Here is an 18,641-nt window from a genome sequence, read left to right as displayed (position 1 = left end):
GGGGGAGGTGGGTGGGTGACGGGTCAATGGGGACTCTGTGTCGGCCACTGGCATTGTATGTCATTAATAAAATTAACACTAGCAGACAACGTTGCACATGTCACAAGGAAACAGTTTGACAGCGAGAGAGAAAGAGAGAGCGAAGGGAGGGGGGAAGAGAGTGTGTGGGTGCAACAGAAGCGAGCAAAGAGCAGAGCAATTAAGTAACCTGCCAACAAAACAGTTGACACTGCTGCAGCGTACCGAAAAAAATAACACAAACATTGGGAGCAGATCCAAGCTCCCCCCTTTGCAGAGGGGGTGTGGCAATGAGTGAGGGCTAACGGAAAAATATGCTTTATAGACGCCCCCGCCGCACATTGACATTGATTGCTCAGCTTTTAGTTAGCTTTGCTGTGTGCTTGACCCACCCAGGGGTGGGTGGGGGTGGCAAGTGGGCGGCGGGGGATGCCAGTGGGGGGTGCCAGTGCAGAGCAAATGGGTTAAGTGGAGCAGCGCTGCTGCTGCTCTGCTGCTCTGGCGTTGCAGTCGCAGTCGCAGTTGACGTCGCAGCTGGCTGCGCTAATAAAATGAATGATTCATGCGCAGGCCACACACACACACACACACACACATGCACACATGAGACTTGAGAGGCTGTAGCCGAGGCTGGAGTCGTCGCTGGCATCGTGTTGTGGGAGGCGCAGCTGGAGGACGAGGCGTTTATGTTAACAAATTAAAAGCAAATTGGGCGCCGCTCTGTCTGCCTCTCGCCTCGGCCTATAGCCGACTCGCTCACTCGCCACTGCAGGCAGCTGCAGCTGCTCCCAGGAGCCAGTGCACAGATTTTAATTGAAAAGAAGTGCAAAAAGGGAGGAGAAGAGAAGAGCGCGAGCAAAAGAGCCGAGCAGGCGCTAAGAAACGCTCGCAGAACGCTGGAGAAACACGCGCGACTCGACTCGCTCTGGTGTAGGGCATGGAAAATATCGTTGGCTAATTAATTGTTAACGAATTTTCATTTTCTATTTGACGCTGCGAAATTGCCATTTATGGTTATTGGTAGCAGCAAACGCAGCGCAGGGGCCGGGGTGCCATTGGCGTTGGCTCTGGCTCTGGCGTCGACGCTGGCTGAGAGTGGAGCATAATAATTTGATGTGGCGCAAATTGAAAAATGCTGCATAACTCCGCCCTTGGAAAAGTTGCTCACACACACACACGCACGCACGCACACACACACTCGCTGGCGAAGAAAATTGAAAACTCTTCAAGTCGTTTTCGGCAATGGCGCCTCAGTCGCTGCAAAAATTCCCAGTATTCATAAAGCAGCCTCGCAGCCAATGAAAGTTGTCAGACGACAGCTGTTTGTCTCGCTCGCACTCGTGCCGCCGCACACAGTGACTCCATATTGAAAATGGCCACAAGCCACGCACACACACACACACTCACACGGGCACAAACAAAACAGCACAAGCATTTCTTTTAAATGAATTACCCCGGGACGCGACGCAGCAGCAGCAGCAGCAGCAGCGGAGGCAGCAGCAGAGGCAGCAGCGCCAAGTTGATCAAAATTGAAACAGGCGACGCTGCGCATATAAAAATTAAGTGGTTGTTGCTTTTTGATGAATTTCCAGCTCGCTCGCACACACTAACACACACACACGCACACACACACGTACACACACAGACACGAGCTCGACCGCAACAACATGGCAACAATCTCTGCTTGCGCTTGGACTGCGCTGCCGCTGCTCGTTTTGGTTGGTGTTGGTGGCGGCGGTGGTGGCTGTGGTGGCCGTGTGCCCCTCTGTCTGGCTCGCTCTCGCCAATGCGCACGCCCGCTGGCTGCCTCTCGCTCGCGCCGACGCGCTCTCGCGCAGCCGTTGACGACGCTGGCGACGCAGCCTTGCGTGAAACTTTTGGTTTCCTCGCTTGGCGCGTCGTCAGCGGCGCTCAGTTCAAATTGAATTTTCATTGCGAGCGTTTGCGTCCGTCTGCTGCTGTTTTGCCGCTGTCGTACACGCACACACGTACACACACACACACGCATACGTACGCTCATTGCTCCTCTCCTCTCGCATTCACTCATAATATTATTAATTAGAATCGCAGATACAGTTGAACAATAAATTTGGAGAGTCGCGCAGTGTGTTTTGTTTTCGCATTTTCGCATTTTCGCATTTTTGCACGCCGGCCGACGGCAAACACACCTGCATATACCTGTATATACCTGTATATGCAAGTTGTTGTTTTATTTATTTGTTTTTTTTGAACGGGTAAACGGGTGCTACAGTATTGGTGTGTCCCAGTGTCAAGTGCGCGTACGTTCCAACTGCGTTTCATGTGCGCGCGTTCGCTGAGCAACTTTATGGCGTGTTCCACGGCCTGAGCAGAGTGGGCCATAATGGTACTAGAGCAACAACATCAGCCAACGACTACCGATACGGAGAGCAAGAAGCTCAACAATCTTAACAACAACAACAACAACAATAACAATAACAACAGCAACAGCGCCAACAACAATTTCATATTCAAGCAGGAGGACAACAACAGCTGCGAACCAACGGAATTCAAGCGACAAAGGACGAGTCACTGCGCGAGTCACCACAGCGCGAATCACAGTTCGAGTCACAGTCATAGCCTGCACAGCCATTTGGCCGCCACGCCGCCACAACTGCAGCAACGTCTGAGCGGCGCCTCCGCCACAGCAGCAGCAGCAGCCGCAGCAGCAGCCGCTGCCGCCGCCGCCGCCTCTAACAGCAGCAGCAACAGCAGCAGCAGTGCTGTCACAATGCCGTCGGAGGGACTGCATCCGACGGCCGCTTTGCAGCTCTATGCGGCCGCCGCCCAGCTGGCGCCCGGCGGGGTGCGCGTGCCGCCCTGGGGACCCTTCCTGCAGTTCGGAGTGCCCGGTGTATTCGGACCGAACGGCCCGTTCCTGGGCCGGCCGCGCTTCGAGGCGTCGGCCGGCGGACATCCCACCACAGCCGCTGCAGCTGCAGCCGCCACCCAAATGGCGGCGGTCAATGCGAGCAATGCATTCGCCAATCTCACCGGCCTCAGCGCCGCGGCGCTCCGCAACGTCAGCGCCGCCCAGACAACGGCCGTGGCAGCGGTCGCCAGCACCGTGGCCACCATCCAGCACCGGCTCATGATTGGCAACCGGCAGAGCCTGCCGCCGGCTGGGCCGCCCAGCGAGGGCTCCAACGAGGATGGCGGTAAGTGCCCAAGTCCCAGATCAATCTATATCTACACATGTGGATCGACATGCTCTGGCTGTAGCACTCCATCTGATATATACGAGCATGTTAAAGCCACCAAAGCGTGAAGCTAAAGTTGCTTCATAACGGACTGGGATAGTTGAGTGCGAAAAGCGATTACTCCGATCTTCAATGAATCGAACTAATCTATAGCTGAGATCTATTAAAGCGCGCCATTTGAGAACCACACATTTGGTAGTAGTTTTCGTAGTAGATTTAGTAGCAGATTAGGTAGTTGACTGGCTTGATTGAGGCAAAGTCTTATGGAATTACATGAACAGAAGATATTTATGTAAATTTAAAATTATAAAATCGTATGGAATGTCGTTAGATATCTTAAGGCAAATATAGAATTATTTATTTGCTATACATATATATAGGAAATACAATTCTCTTTTTATTACATATGTAGATATGCCGCACTTCTCCTTTTCATTACAACTTGCTTCATATAAATATATAATATATATCTTTTAAATATCAAGTAATAACTTGAATAGAATATCAATCAATATTATATTGATTATTATATAATTGGGTTAGCGGGATTCCTATTAATTCCTATTAAATATGTATATAGTATTACTATGTACATATATACATTTATTGCATAGAAAACTATTTGAAGTATATATGTTTATATAGCTGAAAGTGCACCTCCTAGATTGAACATAATCTTGGAGCTGTAAGGGACATCTTAAAATACTGATTTTTGTATCGGAAAATCTTAAGAGCTGTGACTCTCTTTCTGTAACAACCCTACATATTCGATTATAATTTTATTTCATTCATTAATATATTTCTTAACTTGAAGATATTGATATTAGATGTTAAAGATATCATATCATAGTTTATATGATATTCCTAGATTTCTTATAGTTTTTTTTAAATATCATCATCATTATATCATAATTTCAAGACATGTATCTTCTATCTCTATTCTCTATCTTCTTGTATAAAATATTCCCATTATTTTATATAGTTCTTTGAGTATTACATCACAAATTGCAGAGCTGATGATAATACATATATAGCATATATGATATTCCCATTGCTATTTAAAATTCTAAGTTATTCGAATTATCGTTATAATATTTATTGATAGGTCTATAGCTGAGTCCAAACTGGCTGCGATTATTCTTCCCTTAGTTTCGAAGTAAATAAACGTTAACTATTAATCGATAACTTATCGATTATTCAAAAGCCAAGGAAAGACGAATAAATCTTAATAAGTTTAATTATGATTATCCAAAGAATATTATGGAAATAAACAAGTGTAGGATTATGATTTCAGAGAGAGAGAGAGAGAGCGAGAGAGAAGGATAATCGAAATACCCATTCTCATTTAAGTACAGGGCAGCAATTGGCTAATCAGAGTCTGGAGGTCAGTTCCCAAGTGCCTCGCGTGAGGGGCGAGTGGGTAGATGGGCTGAGCAGTTGGGGTTATCGAGAGAGACGGTTTTTTTTTTTTGAATATGATCCACCTCCTGTGCGTTATCTGCGGCACGTCGCAGTATGCTAATTCATTCAATTAGCCGTGCGCTAAACGTATTTGGATTGTCAGCTTTTGCCAGTCGCTTGACTTTTGCTACCTACAAAACTTATTTATTGATTTAGCTAATCAGCGAGCGCTTATTATGTAAAAATCCGATTGATTTTAGCATACAAAGTAGCTGCGAGCCTCGAACCGGGAACTATTAATATAAATACATATATGATTTGTGCTACCTGCTGAGCGATCTGCTGAAGGTCGCTTTCAGCAAATGGAATTCGTATTCGTATTCGTATTCGTATTCGTATTCGATTTCGAGCTCGAACTGGAACTGGAACTGGCACTCGGCTCTGATTCGGATTTGCCGCGAATGACAATGACAGTAGTCGCCTCTGATCGGTTTCATGATGGTCATTAGGCACATTTTAACTATGGACTCTACACGCGTTTTCCATTCACATTTCAGGCAAATCTTCGGCTCTGACAGTTCAGCCATTAATATAACCATATACGATTTATTGAATAACTCCGAGTCTATGCGCTCGACTCGTAGTATTAATTAGCAAATTGGGCCAGTCAGACTCGGGCGAGAATGGCATTTGTTATGGGCGTAAGCATATAGCTATAAATATGCATTCATCTCGATGAATACTTACAAATTGTGAACAAGATTTCCATATTGAAGTGGCCAACGTGAACAACAGATATTCATATCGCGATATTGATATATTTCAATAGAGTTCAATATCGGATTGATGGCAGAAAGAAGACTTAAATAAGCCGAAAGAATGTGCAAATTCCGCAGTAAAAGACTATTTATTTCTATTATGCGGATTAAGAGTTCGTTTCAGAAATTGAAAGAATTATTGTATAGCCAGTGAAAACGTTGACGAAAGCGTTACAGAGAGGAGGTACCAATGGAAATACCTGGTAAATGCTAGTGATAGAAAGAATGACGTAAAGACAGAACAAAGAAAAAAGAGATCGAGACTAAAGAAAGAGAGAGAGAGAGACAAATAATGATAAAAGATAAAGAGAAAGAGAGAGAGAGAGAGAGAAAGAAAGAAAGAGAGAAAGAGAGAAGAAGAGGGGATGGGACAGACAGTTAGATAAAGAGAGAGACAGAAAAGGACAATACTTAAAAGATTTCAAAAATTATTGTTGGAGACAGACTTTGAATGAAGAACAAAAAGAGAGAGAAAGACATTTAACTCTAATAGAGAGAGAGAGAGAGAGGCCAAAGACAACTTTTGCAAATCCCTTATTCTATGTACATGACAATCGAAGTTCTTTGCTTTTCCTTGTGACTAAAAGCAACCTTTAAAACCTTTAAACATTTAATTCCTTTGACCTCGAATCGCATTTTCTTACGCTGTCTCGCATCAGGAAACCGAGTGTTATTCCTCATAAACAAAGTAGAGCCTCTGAGTGAGCATTAGCAATGGACCTCATGAGTTCAGGTCGTTGAAGTCCCACACTCTATTCCAAGCATGATTGCTGTTGCTTATTAACTTTGTTTTGACTTCTCCGACTGTTTCGGACAGATCTGTCTCTTTCTGCCCACCTTTGATACAGATCGTGCATCGTAGAGGACTTTTAATTAAATTGTTTATATGAAGTACTCAAATGGAGTCAAGTCTCTCGGTCTATTTTGTCATTGCAGTAGATCATATTCAGCTCTGGGTAAGATTGCGTTGGAATTTTTATAGACGAAAGTCGGTCGAAAGACATCTCTATCTGTCTCTCTCTCCGACTCTTCCACTCTCCCTCTCTCTAGCTATGTTTGCCCATTAGCTTGGCCCAGCCCAATTGCAGCTGTTGGACCCAAATTGATGAGCTCATGTCCGACAATTGCCGTCCATTCCACTACGCTCTGATTGCCCACTGCTTCTGCCTCTGCCTCTGCCTCTGCCTTGGCCAAGAGCCAAGTGGCAGGAGACGTCCTTGTTGGAGCCGCGGCTCATTGGCCAATTAGCATTAACAAATGACGGCTAGTTGGTGTAATTATGGCCATAATGCATATATCCAATACCGGGTCGAGACAACAGTTTTGGGGGCGTGGCATGCGAGGCGCGTACTCCAAGTGAGCAGCGCGCGTTTTTTTCCTCATTTTCTTTTTCATTCACTTTTTTATTCTTCTGTCGAGTGCGCCGAGGGGATGACGGGGGGAGGAGACATGTTTAATTAATTGCCAGGCAACCGATGAGCCAGAGCAGGCAAGGCGGAGGGGAAGGGAGGGGCAGATGTCTGCGCCCACTTCCTGACTGCGTCGCCATTTTAAAAAGTAATTATTAATTTGATTTGATTCAATTTGATTAGGCCAACGCGCGATGGCAGATAGGAACCAGCTCCCAGCTACGGCGCCTCGACGTGGGCGCACTGAGCGACGGCGGTGGCGGTGGCGGGGGCGTGGCATGTCGCGGTATGGCGTGTGTGTTTGGGTGGGTGTTGGGATCGCTGCAAGAGGTGGCAGAACGGGGAACGCCTCAGCTGTGTGTCGTTGCCCAAGCTCATTAATCATTGCGAGTCAAGACAAAAACTGAAAAGCTGAGAGAACAAAAAAAAAAAAAACAAAGAAAAGCATTTGCTTGTGTAAGGGGGTAAAGCGAGGGTGTGTGTGTGTGCATGAGTGTGTGTGTGTGTGTGTTTGGTGCACATCACCATCAGTCAGTCACATGGCCATGCTCCGGTTTTCTGGCTTGGCTCGGCTTTTGCTCATTTCATGCCGGAAATGAAGAAACTGTCATAAAACGATCGAAATCATTTATCATGCGATTTTTCGCTGGGCGCCGCCATTTTGTTTTACCTGCGTGGTCTTCTTCTTGTTGTTGATGTTCTTCCTCTTTTGTTTTTTATTTGCTTTGCCGGCACTTCGTAATGAATTCGAAATGAGCTGAAGGAGTTGCAAGAGCCAGCACTTCCGCCTCGTGAACGACATCTGACAGATGATGAATCGCTCGCTGGCAAATAGATTTGATTTCAATTTGAAAAGTATTTCCGTCTCGTAACGAGGTTGTTGGGTCAAGCGCAGGTCCGGGAGGGCACCGCACGGAAGTCTAAACGAAGAAAAAACACACACACACACAGAAATAATAATAATTATAATAATTATCGAAAGAAAGTTTCTCCCATCAAGAGATAGAGAGAGAGAGAGAATTCAATAAGCGAGTGGGAGAGCCAAAGCAAATGGATTTACAGCTTGACCAATCATCAGTTCCACTGATGAGAATGAGTTCAACATGCATGTTATGCGCTGATATTCAGGAACTGCATCAATTTTATTATCAATTATGAACAAGAACAACATCGATTCTTATTAATGAGGTAATAGAGGTTAGACTAGGGACTAGGACTAGAATTGCTAATGGTTCAGAGCGTTTGAAAGATATATACAAGTTTATATATGGAAAAAGAAAGATATAGAGGGGGATATATATAAATAGATAAACAGAGAGAAATATGGAAAATGAAGATGAATACTAACTAAGGGATCGACTGAAAAGGAGTGATAGAAAGAGAGCAACAGCAGAGATAGAGAAAGTAATGTAAAGAACCAGCAGAAAGGTAATGGCAGTAGGACGAAGAGAGAAACAGCGTAGAAATCTTCTTCCATAGAAAGAATAAAAAAGAGATATATAAATAGAAAGAGATCAACGAAAAGTGTATATACATATATGAATGCAGGGAAAAAGGAAGAAGGAAAGCAAGGCAAAGAGTGATTGAGATAGACATAAACTATCCGGATAGACAGGAGGTGGGAGATGAAAGAAGCAGAAAGACAGCTACATACACATAGAAAGAGAGTTATAGAGCTGGGCAAAAGTATTTCGAATATAGTAAATGAATCAATCACGAATGCTGATTCAGATTGAATTGAATGACTGCATTGAACATGCTCGGCTTGCTCCGTGAGTGAATACCCTGTCTGGCTGTGTGGCTCGTCCAATTGGGTTGATGGACTTCGTGCTGGACATGCAACTAGTGCCGCGCTCTAAACATTTGACTTTTGGCTGCAATTAGCTTTCAGCTTCCACCAATCCACCACCAATCAACCCCCAGCCAAGTCCTTAGCCACCTGGTGCCCCTGTCCTGCCCGTGCCTGGCCTGGCAAGCGCAGCTCCTCTGGGCCAAATTGTTGTCGGACGGGCTCCTTTTTTTCGCTGCTCCTCTTTCGCTTTGCTCCTTCCCTGCTTCCTTGTTTGTTGTAGTTGCCTTAATTTTTATGACTTAAGTGGCCCGCGCGTCTTGCCAGGGGCGGACTGCGCCGAGGACGGCGCGAGGGGGGCTGGCAGTCGCCAGTCGGCTAGGGGTGTGTATAACTGTTATATTGCTCGAGTGACGCGCGCTATAAACGAACTGAACATGCCACGGAATGTGTCTGTGGCATGCACACAACTCGTTTTCGCTCTGATTTTGTTGCGACTGGTTTGTTGTTTTTTTTTTTTTTTTTGTGCACTTTAAGGTTAGGGCCGACAGCGTGCAGCGTTGCCGAATTGCAGGGGCAGCCAAAGGTGTGGCAGCTGTTTGGCTATCGCTTCGTTGCATTTGCCAGTTGCCATTTGCCATTTGCCACTTGCCACTCGCTGGGCGCAATAATCATAATAAATTTCAATTATCCTGAGCAGCACAAATCACAGAAAGTCGTACTCCCTCTACCACCCCCTCCCCACATCTCCACCTACTTTCGGCCCTCTGCTGCATGTAGAGTGCAAAACTCTGGCCGAAACATGAATTATGAGCGCACACAAAGAGAGCGAGAGAGGGGGAGGAAGGGAGGAGAGAGAGAGAGAGGGGGCGGGTAACTGTTATTATTAAGTCATTTGAATGCACTTTGTGTGCATGCCAGACCGCCCCACAAAACGCACTCTCCCATACACACACACACTCACACACACAGACAGAGGGCAACTGAAGTCTGGCAACGCTGCGCCCTTTTGGCCTGAACGTTTTGTTAGGCGTTTGGCGTTTGTCGCTTTGCTTTTAATGTCTCTATTATTGTTGTATATTTGCTGTTGTTATTGAGTTATTAACACACACACACACAGAGAGAGAGAAAGACCTATATCGCGTCTAGCTGACCGTCGCGCGTCGTTTAAAACAAACGAGTTTTTTGTCGCTTTGGCCAAGCGTTGCGGCAAATGTTACAGCGCCTTGCGCATAATTAGATACACTTAACAGCAAACTGCACAAGACCCTTCATTAGGGGCGTGGCCCAAGTGTGTGTACCGAGGGTTAGTTAGCTCGGTGTCTAGTTCCACATTAGGCACCCAGCCCCGGCTCCCGCTCCTTTGGCTCTGCCACCAGCTCCAAGGATATGTTTACAAAGTGGCAACAATGTGTGCGAGTGCATAACTCAAGCCATGCTTAACCGTATATTTACTTACATATATGTATGTATATAGATAGCATATCTGTATCGTAATAACTGCATTTATGGCTATTCTATTCAAAACGGTAGTCGTGTTAATTCTACCTGCGCCTAATTCGAATGCGATCGCAATGAAATGGGCCTTGCATAATGCATGAATTGAGGCAATTGACTTGGGCATTTTAGGCACCGCTCGGAATGAAAAACCATAAATATGTACATAAATATGTATAATATGTATGTATATCCTTAAGTTAATTACCATAGGAGAAGCTCATTTATTATTTTCTATTCTTGAGCTCGAGTTAGTTTAGAAATTTCTTAATTACCAATTCGATACTAATTCGTATTGCTATATTGTATATAAGAAAGCAATCTATATATCGACGCAAGCCCATAAAAATTCTTGATTTTTCTTTTAGAGATCAAGGCCGAAGAAGGAATTTTGTTTTGAAAAATTATCTAGAAAAGTTTTGAAAATGGAATAGTAAAGAAAGAATCGATTCAAATAAATTTTCAAAGAAATATTTGTATATTATTGAGTGAACAATAAAAATCCTTTATGCATAATCAATATCAATATGAGAAATCTATATAAAATTTTAAATAAATTTCAAACAATAAATATAGCCCACATTTCGATTCCATGTTCTAATTGACACAAGTAGAAACTAAATTATTAAATTAAAAATTAAAAAATCTTTAACAGATATTGATATTACTCAATAAATATATATAAACTCATATAGTATAGAAAGCTTTAGTTCGCGCAGTATTAGCACATTCATATTGTATTTTATTCGGAAAAAGTCTGTAATATATTTCATATATCTATATATTTAGATATTGAATCTAAAAAGTATTGATTATTATTGAACTATTTTCGATACTCTGAACAATTTCTATTATTCATGTACATACATATATATATACATAGGTATGCTGCTTATTTCTTATGGGCTCATAGATCTGCTTCTATATGTTTAAGGATACTTCAAAATAGTTCCAATACCTCTCCGCTTCCACCTCAATCTCGCCACTAAGAAAAGTTCTCTTGCCTCAGGACTCAGAAACACCCCAAGGGGAGGATAAACTTTTCTCTTTGCCAGCCCCATTCAGCAGACCTATGCAGTTGGCCCGGGCTGTATTTGAGGCCAGTTCCCTGAATCGTCTCGGACAGCAACACCTTTTGGGCTTTTGTCGGCTTTTGTTGCGATTCTGCTGCGGCTCGATCGCGCAGTTAATTTGATAAATTGCTCAGCTCTTGCTCATGCAGCTCGGACCTCTGTCCGTTTGTCTGTCTGGCCGTCCGGTCCATCTGTGCCTGCCACGCCCCCCGCTCGCTTTGGCATACGAAAAACTATGCGACGCAAAGGGAATGGGCCGAATAGAAACGTAATTAAATTGTTGTTTTTAAAGCGAGCCAGGACATGGCAAATGGATTTAAATGCAAGGGGACTGAAAGGGGGGAGGGGATGCTGCAATGGGAGGGAGAGACACATTATCAGCATGCATGGACCGCTGGCCAAGCGGGGCGCGTTCTAATTGAAATATATGATTATGAATATTTATGCATTTCATTTCATTTTCAAATTGTATTTGTATATATTTATAATGTATCTATCTCTCTCTCTATCGAGTACTCTCTCTCTCTCTCTCTTTGTGTTGTCTTGGCTAATTTCAACAACACTTGATCTGGGAGCTCTTTTGTGAGAGTCGACCCCAACACTGAGTCCCAATGGATTTAGTTTTTAGTTTGGGCCAACCGCAATTAGTTTCAATTAATCCTAATGTCTCTCTCTCTCTCTTTTGCAGGCTTCCCCGGCGATGGGGACGACGACAGCAGCGCCGCAAAGCGCCGACGCTCGCGCACTAACTTCAACTCGTGGCAGCTGGAGGAGCTGGAGCGCGCCTTCTCGGCCAGCCACTATCCGGACATCTTCATGCGCGAGGCCCTGGCCATGCGGCTCGACCTGAAGGAGTCGCGAGTTGCGGTGAGTTCAGTTGCGATCGGGCGCCCTCGTAATGCTGTTCGCCTGCCGGAGAGTTCACCTTTGCTGAGATTATACGCTTTGTTCCAGATAGGTATGGTTCCAGAATCGACGTGCCAAGGTGCGTAAGCGCGAGCACACCAAAAAGGGTCCCGGCCGGCCCGCCCACAACGCCCAGCCGCAGACGTGCAGCGGCGAGCCGATTCCTCCCAACGAGCTAAAGGCCAAGGAGCGGTAATTAATCCACTTACAATTTCTTATCATAATGAAAAGTTTGAGCTATCATCTAAAAGCTGCAAATTGACAACACTTGGATTATCACAATATTTGCATAAGTGGAATAGTTCCTAGACCCAGAGAACCATTTTTTGCTATCTAAAGAGTCCAATTTATATACTGAGTACATATGGGCACACTTGAATCTGTTGTAGTAAGTGGTATTAGGGAAATAGGGTTTTAGAGCTACCCAAATTATTTTCTTAACTATGCTCTTTTTAGATTGTTAAGTTTCCTTTCTAATTTCTACTACATTCCATAAAATCGTACATAGGTATACATAGAATTCATCCCTATATGTATGTCAAAATAATTTTGGTATCTTATTTCACTCTCATAAATATTACAAAAAATATTAATTTGCTTATAGACAATCTTCTAATAAATTGCTTATATATTTAGCTTTTGTAAATATGAGAATATTTTGGGAAACTTTTACTTTTCTCAAAAATTTATGTAAATATATACCTTATATTTTGTGTACCTAACACATAAACTAAAGAATAATGTAAATTAATCACAGAGTTTATAAACAAATTCCCCAATGGAATGAAAATACCAAAAAAAAAATTGTATGGCTAAAGGAATTTCCTTAAATAATTTTCTGAAGACCTTCCCAAATAAAAATTGAAATGGTATGAAATACACTATGGTAGGTAGGAATCTATGGTAGTAGCCAAATTTTCAGACTCTCGCTCTATGAATAAACGAGATATAGTTGTGTGGCTGAATTTTTAAAGGAGTTTCAATCGATAACACTAAATCGGGAATGTTTATCGATTTTTATGTAATTGATAACATTTTTAAAACTTTAAATCCCGAATATATTCTCCGAATGTATGCTCCTTTATTTGAGTATACCTCTCCCATTACAAGTATATAGTCGTACCTTCTTTAAGGAGCCATTAATCAATATTTCACAAACGACACGCTCTTTCCTATGTACTTGGATCTTCACAAATGTGGATAATTTAAGGATATATTAATATTTATTCGCAGACCATATTTGCTCTTCTAATCGGAACACTCTCTTTCCACCCGTTTGCTCCATCTATTGCAGGGCGCGACGGCGCAAGAAGCTGGCCAAGGCGATCGATAGGCAGGCGCGTAAGCTGCAGGCGAAGGGGATCACCGTCGACCTGGAGGCCCTGAAGGCCGAATACATATCACAGCACAAGGCGAACGGCACGTTCTCCGACTCCGACCTGGAGGACGACGGCATACAGATCGACGTGGTGGGCGGCACGGACAGCGACGACGAGCTGGACAGCGACGCTGTGAGTCCGCCCCGCATGGGCGGCGGCCACCACCCACTGTCGCACTGCGACGGCGATGGCGACAGCTCGCGCGCCGGCAGCTACATTGGGGGCGGCGGCAGCCTGGGCAGCCCCAGCTCGGCGGCGCCAGCGACGCTGCACGGCAGCAATGGGGCAGGCGGTGTTGGTGCTGCCGGCGGCGGAGGCGGTGGCGGTGGTGCTTGTGGTGCTGCTGGTGGCGGCGGTGCAGGTGGCAACTATATGCACTCAGAGCAATCCGATGGCGGCGAGATGGATGAGCGCGAGTCGGCATCGCCCAAGGCGCTGCTCTTTCCCGCCAAGGCGTTCCATCAACTGAACCTGCAGAGCACACAGCACAGCCACAGCCACAGCCACAGCACCGCGGCAGCGACGGCGACGGCGGCAGCGGTCGCAGCAGCGGCCAATCTCGTCCATCAGACCTCGCCCATCAGCATGCGGCGCAGCAATCCGTTCAGCATCGAATCGCTGCTCTTTAACAATACGTGAGGCACTCCAGCTGACAACTGGAGCTGCAGCTGGAGCTGGAACTGGAGCTGCAACTGGAACTGGAACTGGATCAGAATCTGGGCTGGTTCTGCGGCTTAGAGGGGGTCAGTTTAGGGATTTTTGCTTTGCCTTTGATTACAATTTCCTCGTCATTTGAATTATGAGTTCCTAAATGTTTCTTCTTCTTCGTACTCTTCTTCGTTTTGCTCATTTTGTGTGTGTTTTGACGTCTTTAGTGGTTTATTTTTAACGTTAGTCTATGTGTAAACAATCTACATTAAGGGGTTTCTTTTATGCTTTCACTTTTCAATCCAGTTCGGGGCTGCGAGCTTAAATATAGCTAAGTGATTTTATTTATTATTGATTAATCAATTTTTTTTTTTTGTACTTTGTATTGTTCCAAGAGAGACTAAAAATTAGCTTCGTAGTGCGCATTTTATATTATTTTTAAGATATAAATAAAATCTATTTTTTTTTTTTTTTTTTTTAATAGTTTTGTCGTGTGGCTAAGGCTATGCTTATAACAAATGGTAATATTTACGATAAATATGATATATAAATACACATATATAAATATTAAAATAAGTTTTTTTTTTTTGCTGTATGAATGTGTGTGAAAGAGAGAGAGTGTGTGTGTGTGTAAAAAATGTAATTTAAACTAGCAAAAAAAATAAAAAAACGAAACAAAAAGCAAAATAAAAGCAAATTTTTTTTTGTCCCGATTGAGAGAATGTAAAAACCAAGAGGAAGCAGTACATATAAAATATAACACATATGAGACACACAGAATACTATAAATAGAATGCAAAGTACATATATTGTATTAAAAAAAAACAAAAACAAAAGCAACAAAAATATTGTCCAACAAAAATAATAAAAAAAAAAAACAAACACAAAATGTATTGTAATGAAAACACACTAAAATAATGTTTTTTTTTTTTTTTTGGTCATATAAAAATTGGCGATGAATTCAATAAAATAAAAATTGAAAATGAAAATGAAAACGATTCCCAAATGAGAAATACGCATAAACGAAGCAAAAGTGTTTTTTATCGCCAGCCAATGGGCAGTTAATGGACCCGCCTCGCTTTTATGCAGCGTATTAAAAGTCGGATTGTCGCCCAACAGCTCAGCCGATAAAAATATGGCATAAACAAATCAATTTCCAGCTGTAAAAATCGAAACACCCGAATCGAATTCAAATGGGCAATCGGAAATGAAAAGGAGCGGGAGCACGGGTTGACTGGCTGGAGAGTCTCCATAGGTGAATTGTTTCTACGACCGGGAGAGAGCATGGTCAGAGGAGGAGAAAGTGAGAGAAAGAGCAATTAGGGAGAAAGAAATATGGAGAGGAACACAAAGAGAAAGATAGAGAGAGAGCGGAAAGTCAATGATAGGAGCTGAAGTTTAGTTAGAGAAAGAGATCGAAAGAGAGAAAGAGATAATGTGAGGGAACGAAAGAGAGAGAAAAAGAGACTGTTATAAAGAGAAAGACAGAGAGAGAAAGAGAGAGTGAGAGAGCTAAAGACAGAAAGTGAAAAGGTGGACAAACAAATAGAGAAGAATTATACGATCGAACGAAAAGAATATATTTGGAAGAATAGGGAAAGATAGGCTAATGAAGACAATGAAAGAAATACAAAGATGGAGAGAGATATATAGGATGAGAGGATGCGAGAATGAGATAATTATAGAGAACCATAAAGAAGCTCTGCGAAAAAGTAATGGACTAGGTAGACTTATATTGATATATAGTGTATTGTCTTAAAAAGGAACCAAAATTACAAACTTGCAAGCCACTGGATATATTAATTGCTAAACAAATCTTGTTACTCTATTTTTGTCTAGCTTTCCTTCTCACTCTCTCTACATTCCTCTACAATCATATTACTAGTTAAATCTTGATAACTCTTCACCTCAGTTTTATCTCTCTTTTTCTTGCATTTCTGTCCCTATCCCCTTTTCTTTCTGTCTCTCTCACTCTCTATGTTTCTCTATATCGCTCCCTCTGCCCTCAAATTCTAGTTACTCTGTTTTATTTGACATATTTTAGGGGCTCTCTACTGTTACTTTTATAAGTTATCTCCTATTTGTTATGCATTACTCTCTCTGCCTACCTCATTCCTTCTTTCTCTCTATCTCTATCTGCCTAACTCACTCCTTCTTTGTCCCTATCTCTCTGTTTCTCTCTCTCTTTCTCTCTCTTTACAAGCTTATTCCGATTGGTTTTTTGTATCATAAGCTAAACTTACTTTGCTAAATTTCCAATTCCAAATATATTTAGCTCTAGCTCTATTTAGCTATTTCCTCACTCTGCGATTCTCATGAGCCTAACTAAGACCAATTTAACTTAAATGTTTACCTTGTTTAACTCTTGTTTTCCGAATTCGAGCCACTCTAATTAGCTTTATATGATGTCTCTCCATAGACAATTTAGAGCGGTTGTATAACTCAAGCAGAGAGTGACGAAGAAAGAGAGAGAGAGTGAGACAGGGAGAGAGAGAGAGAGACATATGTAGCTGATCAACAGAGCTCCTTCCCGTAGCACTGATTACAGCTGTTTGTTGCATGCCACAAAATGTGTCAATTGAATTTGCATTTGTTTTTGTTTTTGTATATTTCTCACTGTCTCTTTCTCTCTCTATCTCTGTCTCTCTCTCTGTCGCTCACTCTGTGTGCCACAAGTTGCGGTAAGCTACAATTAACCGTTTAAACTTTAAGCTTGGTAAGTTTAACTGGTTGCTGCTGTCGCTGTTTGCTGTGGCAACACAGCATGACGTCGACAGCGGCCGCGACCGCGACGTCAACGTCGACGTCGGCGTCGACATGAACTGCGGCCGCTTTCATGGGAATTTGTGGAGTTCATTTCATGGCAATTTTATTGCTTATTAATTTTTCAGTGCTCGCGCTTTTATTGTTGTTGTTGTTGTTGTTGTTGCTGCTGCTGCTGCTGCATGTTGTTAATGATTCCGCTTGCTGCTGCTGCTGCTGCTCCAGCTGCTGCCCCCTGCCCTGCCCTCTTTGTGTTGGCCTGTTGATATGATTATTACGTTTATGTATTTTAATAATTGTTGCATGATTTGAAAGATTTTTCTCTACAAATGTGCTCCACTCTCTCTCCCTTCTCACTCTCTCTCTCTCTTTTCTGCTTTTGAATAGTGCTTATAGACTCTGGCTGATCTTAACTTTCATGCTAGCTGCGTACGTCTTTGTATGTATGTATGTTTGTATGTGTGTATGATCCTCGGTTTCGTTTCGTGGTCGTGTGCCCCGTGGAGCGTCCATAACTTTTGTGGCTCAATTACTTTTCGATGCAAATCAAATTGGTCGCCTTTTAACTATTCTTCACACGTTTTTCATTAAATATTTTCCTCCTTAAACTCTTTGCCATGCAACAACAACAACAACAACAACGAAAATCGAATCTCTCTCTTTGCTTTGCCTCATCATTTTACGGATTCACCTTTTCTATATAGATTATACTCTCCAGATGAGAGAAATGAGAAATGAGTTTTTATTGAGCTGAAAAGTTATTTCTGTTTGCCTTATTGTTCATGAATTGTTGTTTATTGGCTTTGTATACGGCAGATATAACACCGTTGTGCGGGCACACTCGACTGCTCCAGTATGCTTCCTGCTCATCGTAGTTTAATGCTCGCAAGCTCTTTAAGCTAATTAAGTTCTTTTCACTGCCAGCTGGGATTGAAATTTTCAAGAAAGAAATGAACACTTTGAAATCTTTAAGATTTCAAATACCCTACATTATCTCCTATTTGATATCAATGGTAGACATTTTTGGATTTTGTTCCATAGCTATAATATTATATGTGTTATATATAGATTGATAAATATAATAATATTAATTACTGTTTTATTTCATCTACTTTGATCGTCAACTACACATGGTACATATTCCATTCCATATATTTCTTACATGTATGTGCATTATAATCACTAGAAGCTGTGATATATCATCAGTACTACCGCTATGTTCTTTATATAAACAAAATATTCTTACATAATTCAAGAAATAGATCTATATTTATTTCAACATATTCTTAAGTATTTTTTTCTTATGTATATATTTGGTTCAACAACTTTGTAGCTTTGCCAGCCAAATCGATATGCCCGACTGTGCACCCTACGTTATAGCGCTTAATCGAAATCAATAAAGTTATTAAAACGACGCTTTTAAGTTTTCTGTAACAGATTCTTAGCCCAACAACTGAATAACAGCCCAACAACAATGCGGATTAGCGCTTCATCATAAACAGCAATAACAACAACAACAGCAGCAACAACAACAACAACTGATTGTCATAATTATGGGGCATTTTGGTGTTTGCCGTGTTTTGCTCTCTTGAGCCGCAAACTTCAAGAATTGAGCTGTGCCTCGTTTCTCTTTTGTATTTATCCATTGATACCCTGTGTATGCTTATAAGGAATAAATGATAAATGATGTTTCGATATTTATCGATTTCATATCTTAAACAA

General features: G+C 42.6%; 1 protein-coding gene across 1 annotated transcript; it reads left to right on the top strand.

Annotated features, from left to right (window-relative positions):
* Nucleotides 1-1,945: 1,945 nt before the first annotated feature.
* Nucleotides 1,946-15,002, top strand: unc-4 (homeobox protein unc-4). Its single transcript, XM_018110258.3, has 4 exons — nucleotides 1,946-3,194; nucleotides 11,912-12,090; nucleotides 12,182-12,321; nucleotides 13,424-15,002. Exons 1-4 carry the CDS (start codon nucleotides 2,381-2,383, stop codon nucleotides 14,145-14,147), a joined length of 1,857 nt encoding a protein of 618 aa, XP_017965747.1. The 5' UTR covers nucleotides 1,946-2,380; the 3' UTR covers nucleotides 14,148-15,002.
* Nucleotides 15,003-18,641: the final 3,639 nt, after the last annotated feature.

Source organism: Drosophila navojoa, chromosome X (genome assembly GCF_054131105.1).
Source record: "Drosophila navojoa isolate 15081-1374.11 chromosome X, UAZ_NAV_1.0, whole genome shotgun sequence".
NCBI classification, from domain to species: Eukaryota; Metazoa; Arthropoda; class Insecta; order Diptera; family Drosophilidae; genus Drosophila; species Drosophila navojoa.
This window is presented reverse-complemented; position numbering and strand designations above follow the sequence as displayed.

Excerpts from the sequence above, each read along its gene's own strand:
- unc-4 (XM_018110258.3), top strand. The coding sequence starts at position 2,381 with ATGGTACTAGAGCAACAACATCAGCCAACGACTACCGATACGGAGAGC. Across the intron at positions 12,091-12,181 it reads TGAAGGAGTCGCGAGTTGCG|GTATGGTTCCAGAATCGACG; the intron begins GTGAGTTCAGTT and ends TGTTCCAGATAG. Across the intron at positions 12,322-13,423 it reads GAGCTAAAGGCCAAGGAGCG|GGCGCGACGGCGCAAGAAGC; the intron begins GTAATTAATCCA and ends CATCTATTGCAG.